Source organism: Phodopus roborovskii, unplaced genomic scaffold, assembly GCF_943737965.1.
Source record: "Phodopus roborovskii unplaced genomic scaffold, PHOROB, whole genome shotgun sequence".
NCBI lineage: Eukaryota > Metazoa > Chordata > Mammalia > Rodentia > Cricetidae > Phodopus > Phodopus roborovskii.
Window position 1 is genome coordinate 242,015 of NW_026126541.1, and position 16,069 is coordinate 258,083.

The 16,069-nt window shown below is 45.6% G+C and overlaps 1 protein-coding gene across 1 annotated transcript in view; it reads right to left on the reverse strand.

Annotated features, from left to right (window-relative positions):
* Grk5 (G protein-coupled receptor kinase 5) overlaps nt 1-16,069 on the reverse strand; it is a 181,630-nt gene that overhangs the window by 13,511 nt on the left and 152,050 nt on the right. Inside the window, exons 5-10 of the mRNA XM_051199972.1 lie at nt 9,453-9,553; nt 8,690-8,782; nt 6,409-6,472; nt 5,399-5,539; nt 3,888-4,078; nt 1,317-1,354 (exon numbers count right to left, since the gene is read on the reverse strand). Of these exons, the coding sequence (XP_051055929.1) occupies nt 1,317-1,354; nt 3,888-4,078; nt 5,399-5,539; nt 6,409-6,472; nt 8,690-8,782; nt 9,453-9,553 (628 nt within the window). The remainder of the gene's footprint in view (nt 1-1,316; nt 1,355-3,887; nt 4,079-5,398; nt 5,540-6,408; nt 6,473-8,689; nt 8,783-9,452; nt 9,554-16,069) is intronic.

A 16,069-nucleotide genomic window follows, 5' to 3' on the forward strand; every position in this document is an offset into this window, starting at 1 on the left:
CTGAGGTCACAGGGTTTAAAATATCTTGGCTGATTCTGGGTTTGCTTCACAGGAAAAATATGAGGTTCTTGACATTTTGCGACAATTTGCTTAAGGGAAAAAAGTTGTAAAGCAATTTGGGAAACCACTCCCTGCCTTCCTGATTGGTCTTTAGAGGTGTGTGGGTTTTTGTTTGTTTGTTTGTTTTTTTTTTTTTTCCTGCAAAGAAATGAAGAAATGAGAAAGGCAGGGCCTGGTCTGGAATCTGAGCTCAGAGTTCAAACTGGCCCCCAAGGCCCAGGCAGCACTTTCTACCTCTACCTAGGCAGGGTCATGGCTACATTTTATAACCAGGAAGGAACATATGCCCTTGTCCATAAATGCCTGTCAGGCCTGAGTATCTTAGATGGTATCCAGCTCTGTGGTACCTAACAGGAAAGGGGAGAGACTATGTTGTACCAGCAGTGGACTGCCACTGTGGGATTTCAGTGTGAGTAGTTCAGAAAGTGCAGCCTGGACCGTTCAGAGGACTCCCTGTTCCTCCACACACAGCTCTCTTCAGGTCACCAAACTGGGTAGGAAGAGGAGGGCCGTGTAGCCCAGGAACATGTAGGAGACTTGGTAGTATCTTTGCCATGGTCAGGCTGGCTCTTCTGAGTCTCAGGCTTAGTATGTATGTATGTATGTATGTATGTATGTATGTATGTATGAATGTATGTATGTATGAATGTATGTATGTAAGATGGACACTTGGATGCCACCTGTCCCTCCGTGGAGATAGGAAGACCTAGTCAGGTACATGCTGCATGTGTGAGGAACTGAAATGAATGGGGGAATACTACCCACATCCTTACGCCCAAGGGCAAGTAACAATGACAGTACACAGATAATGACATGTCCACAGCTGCTGGAATCCAACAGGCTGTTTCCTGTGGGCTGTCACATAGTATCCTACATAGTCCAGCACCCACATCCAGTACAGTCCTGAGGTTTCTGGTTCACAAACAGGGAAAAGAGCAGGACAAACGGCATGGATGTGCAGCACTACCCAAAGCCTCCAAACCTTTGCTTCCTTTGCTTTTGGTTGTTACTCTCTGTCACTGACACTGGCTTAGATATCAGAGTCAGCTGAGGTACACTGCTTCACACAGAAGGATTCTCCCTCAGGCCTAGGAGTAAAGAGCAGGAACTGCCCTATGGACCTCCAACCCTTCCCATGGTCCTGGCCCAGTCTCCACCATTCCTGAGTCTCTGCAGGCCTTTGTTCTGGGTAACTTGGGACATTAACCTCAGATACTGTAATAGAAAAGGCCCCCATCTTCCAACCCCTGACTTACCATAATCATCCAGCAGGATGTTTTCTGGTTTTAGATCTCTGCAAGGTGAAAACAAAAGGCATCTGAGCATGACCATTCCAGGCAGCAAAGACACAAAGCATCTGGGCTGACCCTCTGAGGCCAATCAGACCCAGGTGCCTCAAGATGTCTGGTCTCTCTGTGTCAAGACCATTGTGAGATCATTTCTCTCCTCCCAGTAATTTAAAACAAATGCTGAGGTTTGCCAATGGCTGCTTCTCTTTCCTAGAGAGTAACTAGAGGTTAGGAAAGGCCAATTCTAGTGCTTGTCCTCGCAGAGGTCTTCCATGGGACAGAGGACACTGTCTAGTATGATCAGAGACTCTCTGGAGGGTTGGGAAGACCTGATATCACAGAATACCCTGTAGGCAGAGCAGGCCCTGGGAACAAAGAGGAGACACCAAGACCAGAGCACCAGTACTATCACTAAGACGAAAGCTGTATGGTGAAGATGAGCCAGAGGAAAGATACCTATGGAAGAGGTCCCAGGAGGCTGGCGCATCTCCTAAGTCCTGCTCTGTCAAGGCCCAGAAAGAAGCTTGGGCAGAAGGCACAGCTGCTGTGATGCTCTTCACCTTATCCCCAATGTCTCCTCAATTCAGTGACAGGATCTTTCTCAGAAAGGGGAACCTCTGCCCTCCAGAAAGGGGAGTAGGCAGAAGACTCTGGATTTACCAGTGAAAGCTGGATAAAGTTGTAGCTTAGATTGGGATGTGTACCGTTGTTTACACCCCAGGGCTAACAATACTGGCATCTGGATGGATGCTCCAGTTCCGCAACAGCCAGCTTTGTTTAACTGATGGCAGCTGTTCTTGCAGGAAGTGGTTCATATATCCAAATCCTGGGCAGTCTCACCAAATGAGATGGGTATTTGCATACCCTTCTTTATTACAAACCAGCTTTGCTGCTTTTTATTATTTACATGGGCTTCTTTTGATGTGCTAGCATTTCCAAATAAGGGCAAGAACTCTCAACTCAAGAAACTAGTGGCCGTGGGTTGGAAACAACAGATTGCCAAGAACCACTGGACAGGATCAAATCCACATATAATCTAAGGCAGGTAGTCAAGACAGGGGAATATCTTAGGCCAGTGGCTCTCAAGCTGTGGGTCACAACCCTGTTGGTATAGAACGAACCTGTGAAAGCAGAGCTAAGACCATCAGAAAACAAGAATATTGATGTTATGATTCATAGTAGTAGCAAAACTATAGTTATGAAATAGCAACAAAAATAATTTTATGCTTGGAGCCACTTCAAGATGGGTAACTGTATTAAAGGGTCACAGCACTAGGAAGGTTGAAAACCACTGCTTTAGGTCTTCCCTGCCCTAAAGAAAGAGAATTTAGGACTTGAGAGTTTGTCCCCCTACTCCCCACCACACTTTTAAGTGAAAGATAATTAAAGAGGTTCTTTTTTTTTTTTTTTTTTTTTTTTTTTAGCCCTTAGGATAACTCTTCTGACTTCTTACTATAATAAACACAAAATAGAAAGAAGTATAGGCAGGGGCTATCATTTGGGGCAGGACCTCTCAGGAATATTCTTTCTTGATTCTAAAATCCTCTTGGTCTCTTCATGTAAAGTCATCAACTGACTGTGTAGGTGCAGTCCATGAGGACTGACAGTTTCCACATGCTGGCAATGCCAATGCCCGGTGTGGAGCTTCTATGATCAGTCCTTACCTTTCAGGTGCTTGCCAGCTTTTTGTTTTGTTTTGTTATTTGTTTGTTTTTGGTTCTTTTTTTAGACACATGATGGTGGAAATCAATTTTCTACAAAAATTAGATTCCAGTGAGTCCCTTGAAAAAGGAGCTATAACTGGCCAATATAAAACATCAGCCCCTTCTCCTGAACACATAAGGGAATAATTCAATATGTGCTCAAAGTGCAGGAGGGGAGACAGAAGAGATGGCTTGGTGGTTGCGAGTAATTAATACTCTTCTAAAGGACCAGAGTTTGGTTTCCAGCATCCATATCAAGATGGTTCACAACCATCTATAATCCCAGCTCCAGAGAAGCCACTGCCCCGGACTCAGCAGGCACTGATACAGGCAAACTCACAAACATAAATTTAAAAATCTTTTTTAAAGTGAGGGAGAGGCAAGAGAGCTTTTCAAAATCCTCTGCACTATGAGGGGCTATGAAGTCCTGCTCACTGTGAGAAGCATCTTGGTATGGGGCTCTATAGAGTCCAGGCCACTGTGGTGTTAAGATGTGAGGGGAGGAAGGTGAAAGTTACAATAAGCTCAGGATTGGGTAGTACAGGCTATGGGACAGGCCTTGAACAGTGACTATTCCTTCATCTCACTGGGACTGATTCAAGATAGCAAACAGGATCCACTGAGTATCCCAGGGTGCTAGATAATGGGATGGTGGTCACAGTCTCTTCTTAGAGGAGGAATTTGGAGAATATAATTTTATAAGCTAGGCTTCTCTCATCACTACAGGCCAGAGACACTATAGAGAGAGCGGTCGATGTCACTTGGATTCCTGGGAGCTCCGGACTATTGCTGTAGGAGTTCAAGGGCCCAGCCTGACTCTGAGAGCACTGCTCACCTATAGACAGTGTTCTCACGGTGTAAGTCTTCCAGGCCACAGAGGATCTCAGCTGCGTAAAACAAGGCTCGTTCTTCTTCAAAGCCAGGGTTCCCCATGTTGTAGATGTGAAATTTCAGGTCACCCCCATTCATTATGGTTAGGACCAGGCACAGTGCATCTTTGGTCTCATAGGCATAGGCCAGATTAACCTGGGAACACAGAGCAGCACTATGGTAAGGTCACAGCAACTGCCACTGACTAACACGCCTTCCTCTTGAGTCATTAACACTAGGAGATAGAGGGGAGTAGAGGGGACAAACCATCTCATACCCTGTGCCTACTTTCCCTTATAGCCAGCAAAGAACTTGTGTTCAAATCTTCTGACAAGTGGCTCAGAGTAAAGGGCTGAAAGGGACATCGGCAAATAGAACCCTGACCTTCTGCAAGGTCTGCAAAGGTGATGACTGCTTCCATACCACTAGGGTCAATCAGTTGAGAACAATGTTCAGATAATGTGCATAGTCCTTATTATAGTGTCTTTGCTATGAATCTAGCCTCTGGCTTTATCCACAGAAGCATATCAGGGAATATTTAAAATTGGGCATCATAGCATGGTTGGTAGAGGTTTACAAATGAGAAATTATTTCAGTTTGTAGAGATGGACTATATCTAACAGGGTTGTATACTTTTTTCTTTTTTAAGGGGGCAGGCTAGCTAGGCTGTAGGTCTAGGCAGAGAAAAAAAAATCAACTTCAGGGTAAAAAAAAAATCATCATAGCATACATAATATGTACAGGATGGCCCTGTTAGCTAAAAATAATAAAGCCTATACATGAATAAAGCATGCATGGAATGACTACTCATAAAAGGAGGTATTTGTTTTTATTGTGTATCTTTCTGTGTCATTTGAATTTTACTTCTCATATATATGTTTTTATAATAGCATGTGAAGGAAACATTTAGAGCTTAACAAATATCCATGCACCTTTATATTCCCCAGCCTCCTCTGCAGGAAGCCTGTCCCTGACAAAACTAGTTGTGACCAATGGACTATGTGTGAAAGCATGGAATGCTAGTCCAGCAGAGGCATGGAGAACCGGCAGCATTCTTTCCTGGCTTCGGTTAGGGTAGTCAGTAAGTGAAGAGAGTGGTTTGCTCAATCTGACTAGACTTGATGAGACTGACAGATAAGCTTTTGTTGTATGCAGCTGCTTAAAGTTAGGGCTAATTGGTTACTTAGGCAGAGTCTGGTCTAGACTGACCAGGAGGCATGAAAACAAAATAGCACCTCTCTAGAAAACTCCACCATGATGGTCTCCACCACAATGAAACCAGACAAGAATATCTGTGGAACCCAGAGATCCTTGTCTGGGCCTGGAGTTTTGTTCACTGAGGAGTTTATAATGTGGTCCCAGAGAACGGAGATCCCAGAAGTGGGGACTGACTTCATGGGGGACTACCGCTCCTAGTGAGGGAAGAGAGTCCCATCAGCAGAAGAGTGGGCCTGTGGCTGGGTACTGGACACTTACCACAAACTGGCTGTTGACCTTCTCAAGGATCTGCTTCTCATTGAGTGCCATAGACTCTCCTTTCCTCTTTTTGATCCTCTTCTTCTCTAAGCGTTTGCAAGCATACATTTTACCTGTGGCCCGAACCTGGCAGGCGCAGACCTGAAGTAGAAGCAGACACTACTGTCATAGTATACTAAAGTGTTTTACCTAACTCCAAGGCCAGGATGTCAGGTGTCTGGAGCTGGAACTGGTTGGGCCAAAGCCAGCAGGTTTGGCCTGTGGTTACTGGCGTTCAGCTATGGCTGTACCCAGTGCTGCCTGGGCTCTGCCTTTATGAACTAGCTGCAAGACTCCTCCTCCCCTGCGAAGACTCCTGGCCTTGAAGGAACTGAAATAACCACAGAATAAAGTCAGGTGACTTGTTAGAGGCTTCAAGAGCTACCCCTGATCCCCCAATCAGGTACAACTAAGTTTTTCCTGCCAGCTGGAAGGGTTTGTTTTTTTTTGGGGGGGGGGGCAGTGAAGGAAGACCTTCAAGAACCCTAACTTTACAATTCAGAGAAATGGGAAGAAGCACTGAGAGGTTTGCACTAGTTCTGCTCTTTTCTGAACAGTTTTCCTTAGCTCCAAAGTAGAAACAAGGCTGACCTCAAATATTGAGAAAACAAGATAATATGTATTAAATCTCTACTCCTATAACAAGATACACTAATAGCATCACCTGGACCTCTCAATGGCCAAGGTTGTTCAGTACCCTCATGCCTTGGATTCCCCTCCTCAAACTCAACCCAGGATTCCCATCCATCCCTTGAAGCCCCCATCTGAGGCTGGCTGCAAAGAACCTCCGCTTTAACTGCCCACACAGGGCAGCAAAGACTCTGTTACCCTCCTTTCTCCCTCACAAATGTGTCAGCACCCAGGCCAGACCCTTGCCCTCCGTCTCTGCTATCAGAAGATCCTTCTGAAAGCACTACTGACCTAAAAGGGGTACAGGAGGGGTAAGACCCTTAATGAAGATGTTCACTCACCTCTCCAAAGCCCCCTTTTCCCAGCACTCGGTACTGCCGGAAAGTGTTTTTGGTCACTGGTTGCCTGAAAAAATATCAAGAATCTGACACTCATCTCCTAAAGGTAAGATTTGAGAACCATAGGAAACAGGTAAGGGTGGTTGGCAAGGAACCAGCCAAGGACATGCAGTGCCTTCCTCTAAGGCTGTGCTAGAGACTCAGACCTTTGGCTACAGGTCATGGGCAGCTTGTTCAGAAGAGCATGGAGAAGGTTTGGAAGAAGAAGCCCACAGTGTTTAACCAGGTTGAGTCAGGACTCTTGCAGGAACTCAGCCCAACCCAGGCAACTAAAGGCTCCCTAGCTGCTACCCGTCCACTGACAACATCCTTTTGCTCACTCCCAAACTTAGACTGTGGCCAGACCCAAAAGGGAAATCTGCTGCATATGGTGCACAAAAGAGCAAGCATGCATACATGGGGGGAGGAGGGGAGGAAGAGGAGGGGAGGAAGTGGAGGGGAGAAGAGGAGGGGAGGAAGAGGCCACATAGGACCGCATAGTCCTCCCCAGCCTGCCTAGCAGATGGCCCTACTGTTCTGGGCACTCATGAGTGAGGACACCTCACTTAGAGCAAATGCTGCTGGTTACAGGTCTGGTCCAGGCACTCTGTGATCATCAGCTCTTAACCTTTCCTTCACAGGAACTACTTTGTTACATTTCCATCTACCCAGTGCACTAGAATACCCTGAATGGCCAAAGAGGTGGTACTAAAATATCCATCATTTTCTGTCTTCAGCTTCCCAGTTTAATGAGCAAGAGCCATTTTAGCACATCTGATCAGACAGGATTTCTGATCAAAAGGCATAGATGGTATTCCCAGGAGTCAATAAATAAAATCATCTAGCATTTGCCAAGAACTCCAGGGTGAAGAGCTTGTTTTTTAATCCCTGGCCTGGTTGACAAGGATTAATCAATGTGACATGGGAAAACCACCTCTTGGAGCACAGGGGCTATTACACACACACACACACACACACACACACACACACACACACACACACACACACACAGAGAGAGAGAGAGAGAGAGAGAGAGAGAGAGAGAGAGAGAGAGAGACCCCATGCCCTACAAGATTCCTGATCAGGACAGGAACTAGAGGAGACTAAACTGATTCAAAGGACTGGATCAATTTGAGAAGGACCCACAAGCCTTCAGCAATGCTTGAACAGCCATACCCTCTAAAAAACGGATAGGCTTGGATTTCAGTGAAATTGCCTTTGGCACTACAACTGCCCCTGACACAACCCTGAAAACTCTGGGAACTCCAGGTTCCAGGTTTCCAGTTCATGAGTGTGACATAATTTTCTCTTTGCTGATCCTCATCAGATAAGGTACCATGCCACAGAACCCCTCAGTACCTGGCTTCCAACTTAGCACTAGGGCAGCCCAGGTGTCCCTGAGAAGACAGCCAAAAGCTGGCATCTGATACTGGGCCAGAAGCCTTTCCTACAGCCACTACATAAAGGCAAAAAAAAAAAAAAAAAAAAAAAAAAGAAAAGAAAAAAAAAAGGTTATATTGGCATAACCATTTACAACACATTAGAGAGACTGAGGCAGAAAATAACCTGCAGAAAGATGCTCAATCTCACTTATAATTAGTGAGGTGGAAAATAAAGAGTAAAGATACCCCCTGCTCACTGTGGCAGGAAAACATGAGAACAATATGGAATACAAGGAGCAGGGGCTCAGGCACTGGCAGGGTTGGAAACTGGAGGTGGCTGTTTTTGAGGGCAATTGAACAGACCCTTACAGGTTACAATCAGGTGCCTTTTGAAGAGTGTACTGCCAAAAGTACACAGAGTTTTATGTACAAAGCTATTCATCCTTTATGGAAAGTAGCACAAAATAACCCAAGAGTGGGGGCTGGGGAATAGTCAACATGTATTCAGCAGGTGCAGGGCTTGACCTTCAGGAGAGAGAGAGAAGGAGAGAGAGAGAGGGAGAGAGAGAGAGGGAGAGAGACAGACAGAGACACACACACAGAGAGAATCCATTTGAGAAAGACAGAGAAACAAGCATGAATAAGCTGATGTGTGTGTGCGCACACAACCAAGTCAGAACCTGCTTTCATAAGCCCATAGCATTTCTAAAATACCCAAAAACTTAGTGGAAGGATGGTCAATTTGACTGTTGTCAGGGGTTTATGGAAGGTATCTTATCTCTGTATGAATTACCATACAGATGAACTCTGTACCTTACCTCTCACACTTGTACATTTTAATGAGAGGAGTGAATGGTACTCACCTTTCTAACCATTTCCACTGCAGAAAACGGTCAAAATACATGCTGTCCAGGTACTCATGGAAGGGGTCTCCCTTTAAGTAGTCATGGACAGACCTAGCCCAGAAGTGACAAAAAGATGACCATGTTATAATTTCCACTTTGACAGAGTCAGACAGTCGAGTGGGTTACGGCCTTCAGAACTGCAAACAAGCCAGGCCTTGCAACGGATGCTCCATATCTGGCCAGAAGCCTGTTTGTTCTGTAAATGGTTGCTTAAACTAGACTGACCTTACAAGCCATTCACAGTGTGCCTGCCATGGGACAGCATTTGTTTCAAGTCCTATAGTATATCAGGGAGTATGGGGTGGGTTATCAAATGGGGACATAACATAGTAAATCACAAAGGTCAAGTCAATAATCCCAGAGATAAGATATACTAAATTAGAACTCAGGAACAACTCTCTGAAGAGACCGTGAGTTGAAGTGAGACTAGATGCAGACTTGCCTGACATAGAGGGGCTAGGATTCAGAGGTGGGAAAGGACAGAGCGGGATACAGTCCCCAAAAACCCAGGCTTTGGGTTTGATCTAAAACCAAAAGCACTATCTTTCAAGGAAGATAGGGGTATGCCCAGGAAGGCATGATTTTCCTATGTGGGTAGGAGTCTGTCCAGGTGTGGTAACGGTCACCCAGGTAGGCAGAGAGGTATGCCCAAATAGGCATGATCTATCCAAGTAGGCAGGACTTTCCCAGATGGGAGGACCCTGATGACTGGAACACTTACTGAGCACAAGCAGAGAAGAGTTCCTTGCAGGGCCTCTGCAGGAGCTTCGCCTCTGTCTGGGAGACCAGGTCCTGACCAACTTGGGTGATGAAAACTGGGGACTGGAAGAAGGAAAGGACTGTTGTCAGTGAGGAAGAAGGGACAGGGTGGTTGGAGCTGACCCACAGATGCAGGGTCAAAGGCAAGCCAGATGCCAGGTGATGATAGATGTAGATACATGTCCCGGTATTTGGGCACCTGCCCTCTGTCTCTCTCTCTCTCTCTCTCTCACACACACACACACACACACAGAGAGAGAGAGAGAGAGAGAGAGAGAGAGAGAGAGAGAGAGAGAGGGGGGGGGCCTAGGATGCATGAACAGTGTTTCGTGTGGATGGGAAATTACAGAATGAATGGAAGTAAATGAGTCCAGATTTAGTGTGAGATTTCTAGTCATGTGACTTCATGGAGGTCACCTGGCCTCTCAGAGTTTTGCTTCCCCAGCTTCACCCATCCCCTCTCTGATATTCACCCTTGCTAGCTGCTCCCAGGACTTGACAAAGCAGCAGAATTTCAAGTTGGATTTTAACAAATCACAGGGAAATTTTTCAGAAAACTGCAAGGAGTGGACTCTGTGAATTATGAATGGCTTGCTTTCTCTCCCAGCTACACAGATGGGGCTGGGGCACGTGCTAAGGTCCATTAGGCAGTGCCTTCAGGAAGTCGACCCTGGGGGTAGTAGGATGGAGAGGTAGCAGATGGCACATCCCTACTGAATAAACGAAGTGACTGACTTTCTGTTTCACATGCTGAAAACCATTCTCTCTTTCCCAGTCCTGCCCTCTGTGGGACATCCCCACTGGAGACTCCATCCATAGCTGGCTGGAGAGGTCCCAGTCCTGGTGGAGGTGGCCTGTGGTGTGGCTACAAAGCCATTTTCACCAAGCTCTAGATAAAGCACATTTTCCACCATGAGCTGTCTTAGGGGGTGGCAGTTCCCTCTGCATTCTGTGAACCCTGCCTGGTTCACTCCTGTCCTCTTCCCATTCTCTGTTCTAAGAACTCACAACTGTGTCCTGAAGGGAAGATGCTCACTCTCCTACTGGAGCCAAGGGCCTGTGATACTTTTAACCTCTGACCTTGCCTGTGGCTCCATCTCTTCCTGTGGAAGGAGGGAAGTGCTCCAGAGATGAATAAGGCACCTTTTGAACTTTGGGAATTCAGTAATTTTTTTTTTAAAGCTCCCCCTAAGAAGTGGATACATTTGGTTGTATGATTCTGGCAGTTTAGTCTCTTCAGAACCAATAACTGCAAGCAATAAAATAGGAGGACAAGCCATTAGCTGTAGGCAAGTTGGCCTCAGGAAAATGAGAGTTGGCTGGATGGGGGGGGGGTGCTATGACTGGCAGATGGCTGCTCACTGCTTAAGTGTCAATCATAAAGCTGACAGAGTGCCTTGTGCTGGGGTTTGGTCTTGATCCTAGTACGAGTCAGCAAAGATAACACAGAGATGCTGGGTGTGGGAGCTGCCGGGGAGAAGGAAGACATTTTTCAGCTTCACAGAGGAGGGGCCCAAGTTGCCAAACTGTCTGGACTAGGCACCATGGTCTGTCTATTTTTCACCTACACAAAACCCAGCTGTTATGGGGAGGGTAGGAGAGAAAAGGGTAAGTCAAGCCAGTGTGATCTTGACCTCGAGTGCTTTTCTCCAGTTAGACATTTAAATGGCATGTCATAAGGTGACACCCTACCAGAAAAGTCACAGTGTTCCTTGGGTACATATGGGAATTATACACAATAAACTAAACCTGAACTTGATGCCCTTCAAATTTTCTTAGCCCCTGGCTTTTCTTTACTAACAAATGAAATTTACTTATGTATCTAACATTGGAAAGCAATAAAAAACAGTCTATAACAATGTTTTACATACTCTAAAACCCAACCCTGTTCAATAGTGAATGGAACACCTAACACAAATTACTATATTTAATCTACACTGTGGCTCTATGAGATAGGGATTTCTATGTCATCCACCTTGCAAAAGAAGAAAGTTCAGAAAGGTTAAGTAATTTCCCCAAGATCATCTAGCCAAGAAGTAACGGAGAAGAAATTTGAACCTAGGCTGGATTATTTTTGGTTAAGATGTGACTGGAAGTGATGGTCAATTGGTCCCCTCCTCTATCTGCTACAGTAGAGAGTAAGACACTGTAAAATCTGCCAGCAGCCTATGAGTTCACAGAAAGAAAAGACTAAAATGGTCTGAAGCCACCTGGAAAAGACTTTTGGGAAGATGAAGTCAGAGACAAAACAGTATCTAGCCTGAAGCCTCTTCATCCCTCTTCAGTCTTTACCTGTAGATGAGGGCAACCAACAAGGTTCTCTTCTCAGGGACAACAGGGCTGCCATGACTCTAGAGGTAACACATCTGTGCACATGACATCAGGCAATTTTCATACTTGGGGGTGGCTGCCCACAGGCAAAGAGCCCTGACAGGACAGCCACAGAATAGACAGATAATAATGTCTTGGCTTAGTAACTATGGGTTTAAATTCAGCTTCTGGGTCAACAAAAAGAGATTATGTGATGCAAACTAAATCCTCTTTCCAGTGACTTCAGGGAATGAGTTTTGCCAACAAGGGACAGGTCTAGACTGGAAACTTGACCCTGCTGGAAGAGTTAGACAGAAAACACTAGGCAAGAGTCTGTCCTGGGAAAAGGCCACCAGCTTCAAACCAGGAAGCATGTGTAGATCACCCCCACATCCAAGGCCTCTGCTGACGATAACAGGCTCACTCACTGTTGGAGAGATGGATCCAAACCCAAGGTCAAATAGCAGCCCAGCCCCAGCTGAGCCTTTGCCAATTCAGCCAAGGCCATCAGTCTAGCAGCTGGTCCACAAGGTGGCACTATTGAGCCCCTCCAGTATTGCTTCCCAATCAGAAAGAGAAGGAGGCCAGGACACACCACAGTGCCAGCTTTCTGTTCTCAAGTGTGGGGAGGCCTGAGGAACACTCAGTTACCCTAGATCACTTTCACCCCAGTAGTTCAGCCTTCACTGTAACAGTGAAAGGGAAGGATAACTGATCATTTTGGGAAGGGAACCTTGAATGATTTAAAATAAGAGCTGGAGCTCAAGGAAGACAGAGGATGCAGGTATGAAGAGGGAGTGCATGGTGAAGGCCTGAGGCTACATAGTAAGACCAATCTAGAAAATGTAGACAGGCAGGTGGAGACTGCAGAGTCATGAGCCTCCAGAGGAATCCTTCAAGTGAGGCCACTGATGACCTCAATAGTGTCATCTGCTCTCCTGAGCACTAACCCTAGAGACCCCGAGCAACAGAAAGAAGGAAAAGACTGCTCTTCATACCAGAAAAGGCCGGAATGTCTAGAGATCATAATCAAAGCTTTGTCCCTGAATCAAAGTCTCATTTCAAGAAGTTGAAGTGAAAAGGAAATCAGTTACACACGGAGGTATCCTTGGATCTCCAGATTCCTCCACCCTCATGTCTCCTCAGTGGTCATCAATAGTCCTCTGCACCTCCCCCCAGCCATCTTGGAAATACACACCCTACAAATGGGGTGAGATATTTAGAAAGAGCCCTCAAAGGAGGATCCCTTGGTGCTCACTCTTTAACCCATCATGGCACAGATAGGAAAACAGAGAAAATGCCCGTAGTGTCCTGATGTTGCTTATAGTGGAAATAAGGGGCATCTGAGTTGGTAGTGGACATGAAGTTCATAAGTTCTGGTCCAGTTCCATGGGAAGAACACAATTTTGACCTCATCACTTTCACTCAAAACAGGTCGTCTGCATTTTACATCCCTAGCCATTTTAGTCCTAGAGTCTCTCCATCTCCACCTCACCACTATGCTTTCCAGAAGTCTCTCCCAGAAGGCCCCTCATAAATTCTTGATAATCACTTGTCCCTTTGTTTGACAACACAGCCCTCAAAGCCATTTTCCTATACATCACAGTATCTATGATACTTGTTGCCTTCAGGATCAAGTTATGAATCTTCTTAGAGCTGCCCCTCAAATACCGTTCCAGGCCTGTCTCCCCTTTCTGGCCTCTCTCCCAATACTCTGGACATTTACTGAGTGAGCTCTGGACTTCCAGCCACTGGGCCCTTGTTTACTCCCATTAACAGAACCCTTCTTACCCATCATGGTGTCCATGACCCAAGAGAGGCTTCAGGAGCCACAGCCAAAAAAATCCTCTTAGCAACTAGGGCCTTCCACATAACCCCACCTCCCAATGGTAACTGCCATGATCATTGTCCTTATGGCAGCTACATGATGAACACCTCCTTAACACATGCCAGGAATAGGGGCTGACCACAGTATGATCTTGTCTCACTCTCTCAAGGCAAGTTTTGTTATTGACATCTCTAGTTTACTGATGCAGAAACATCTCAGAAGTTAAGCAATTTGCCTAAGGTCACACAGCTGAGGTTTAAAATCTAAGTCTCAAACCCTGGCAACTTGGCCAGAGAGCCCCATCCCTAAGCAGCAGCATGAGGTGAAAAGACATCAAGCTCCTTCCTAGGTAGCATGTAAAAATGTGACTGTACCTGAAAGAGCAAGCCATGCTTAGGACACCCATGGATGTTAGAAAAGGAAGCATAGCATATTATGCATATTTTGATCAATGCTTGTATGATACTGTCACATATAGTGTGTGCATGGGCATACAAACAGACATGCATGAAAACACAAAAGCTAATGCCCAACATATGTTTTGCTTCAACATATGGAAACAGCCCCCTGAGGAGCTTAGTGCTTATTAGAAGTGGTTCTGACAGTGGACAAAAGGTCAGCTGGAGAATGTCGGCTCTATCTCCAGACGCAAGCACTTAGGTCTTAATGATGTGTATATTTTCATATGTGGGCAGCTGACATTCCCCATGTAAACTATCTGCAATCTCCAGCTTTCTCAGGAAAAGTGGAGTAACAGAGAGGCAAGATTCTGGAACAAAGGGGTTTCCTTCTTTTTAAAGAGGATTTGTTTGTCCTGCTGGACATGGATGGAGACAGCTGTTTTTGGAAATCCTCATTTCTCCTCAGGGAGGGGAATAAGGAATGAACACTCCTACAACTATACCCGGAATGACCCTTGACATGAAGGGATTTGCATTAGTTATAGGAAGCATAGCCACAGGAGTAGGGAAGGACTGAGAACCAGGCATTTAACAGGTGCCAGGGTTGGAGTCTAGAAGGGGAAACCAGGATGGAGAGAGCAGGGATTGACAGGAGCATATGATGGAGACTTGTTCTAACCTGGCCCAAAACTGCACATGCTGTAAAACCACAACCAGAAGGCAAGGGAGAGTTGGTGGCGTGCAGCCCATGGAGAGCATTTCCTTGCTGAGGAGCTGATTTAAGGCCTGGCTGACAGAAGAAAAAAACATGCCATTCTTTCGCCATTTTAATCAAATACTCAGGGCCATATGTTAGAGTTGCTGTCACCTGTCCTCAAATCTATCTGGGGAAGTTCCTCTCTGTCTTTGGTTAGGCAGGTGATACAACCCACAATACCCAAACAAGAACAGATCAAAGGAGAGTAAAAAGTTTTGTTTCCTGGGTCACTAGGGAGAAATAAATCAGTACAGCTCACAAGTGAAAACACCTTGCACATTCAGTCATAGGTTGATATCCAGTAGCTTATGGCGGGGATATCCTTCTCTTCACTGAGGATCACCAAGGTCAATCCAACAGGTCAGCTGCAAGGAACCATCATGGTGTTTTAATGCAATCAGCCATGCAGAGGAAGTCCAGAAAGGTAAGTTTCCTTCATCATGCCGCTGAAGTTCTCTAGGAGGAACTTCATTGCTTGCCCAAGAGTTGTCTCCAGTTAGGAGCAGAAGTACCTGCAGTAAAGTTTAAGCTTGGAGCTCTCTACTTGCTACCCTGGGGTGCCACAGAATATTCCAGATGAGGAGGGAAAATCAGTTTCAGTGGACAAGATTTCTACAGAAACACTTCCAGTAAATAGAGATGGCTCCAGGAATTTGATGATTTCTTGTTTCGTTTTCAGTATTCACTTTTGCACATGATGTGCTCATTGTAAAAGAGAAATATTTATTTGTTTGTTTATTTATTTGTTTGTTTGTTTGTTTATTTTGAGGTGGGCTTTCTCTTTATAGCCCTGGCTGTCCTGGAACTTGTTTTGTAGACCAGGCTGGCCTCAAACTCACAAAGACCTACCTACCCCTGCCTCCCAAGTGCTGGGATTAAAGGCATGAGTCATCACTGCTTAGCTAAGATTTATTTTTATTTCATGACTGTTTTACCTACAGTATGCATGTACACTATGTGCATGCCTGGTACATGTGGAGCAGAGGCAAGTACCCCAAAGTATTGGAACTGCAGTTAGGAATTGGGAACCCAACCCTTGTCCTCTGCAAAGGCAACACGTACTCTTATACACTAAGCCATCTTTCTAGCTCCAACATGGTGCTGTTTCCTTCCTTCCTTCTTTCCTTCCTTCCTTCCTTCTTTCCTTCCCCTCTGAGACATTCATTTTTATGAATGTTTTGCCTGCTTGTATGTATATGTACCATGCACATGCCTGGTGCTCTCATCATAGATTCCATGGAACTTGAGTTAAGATGGTGTGAGCCACCATATGGGTGCTGAGA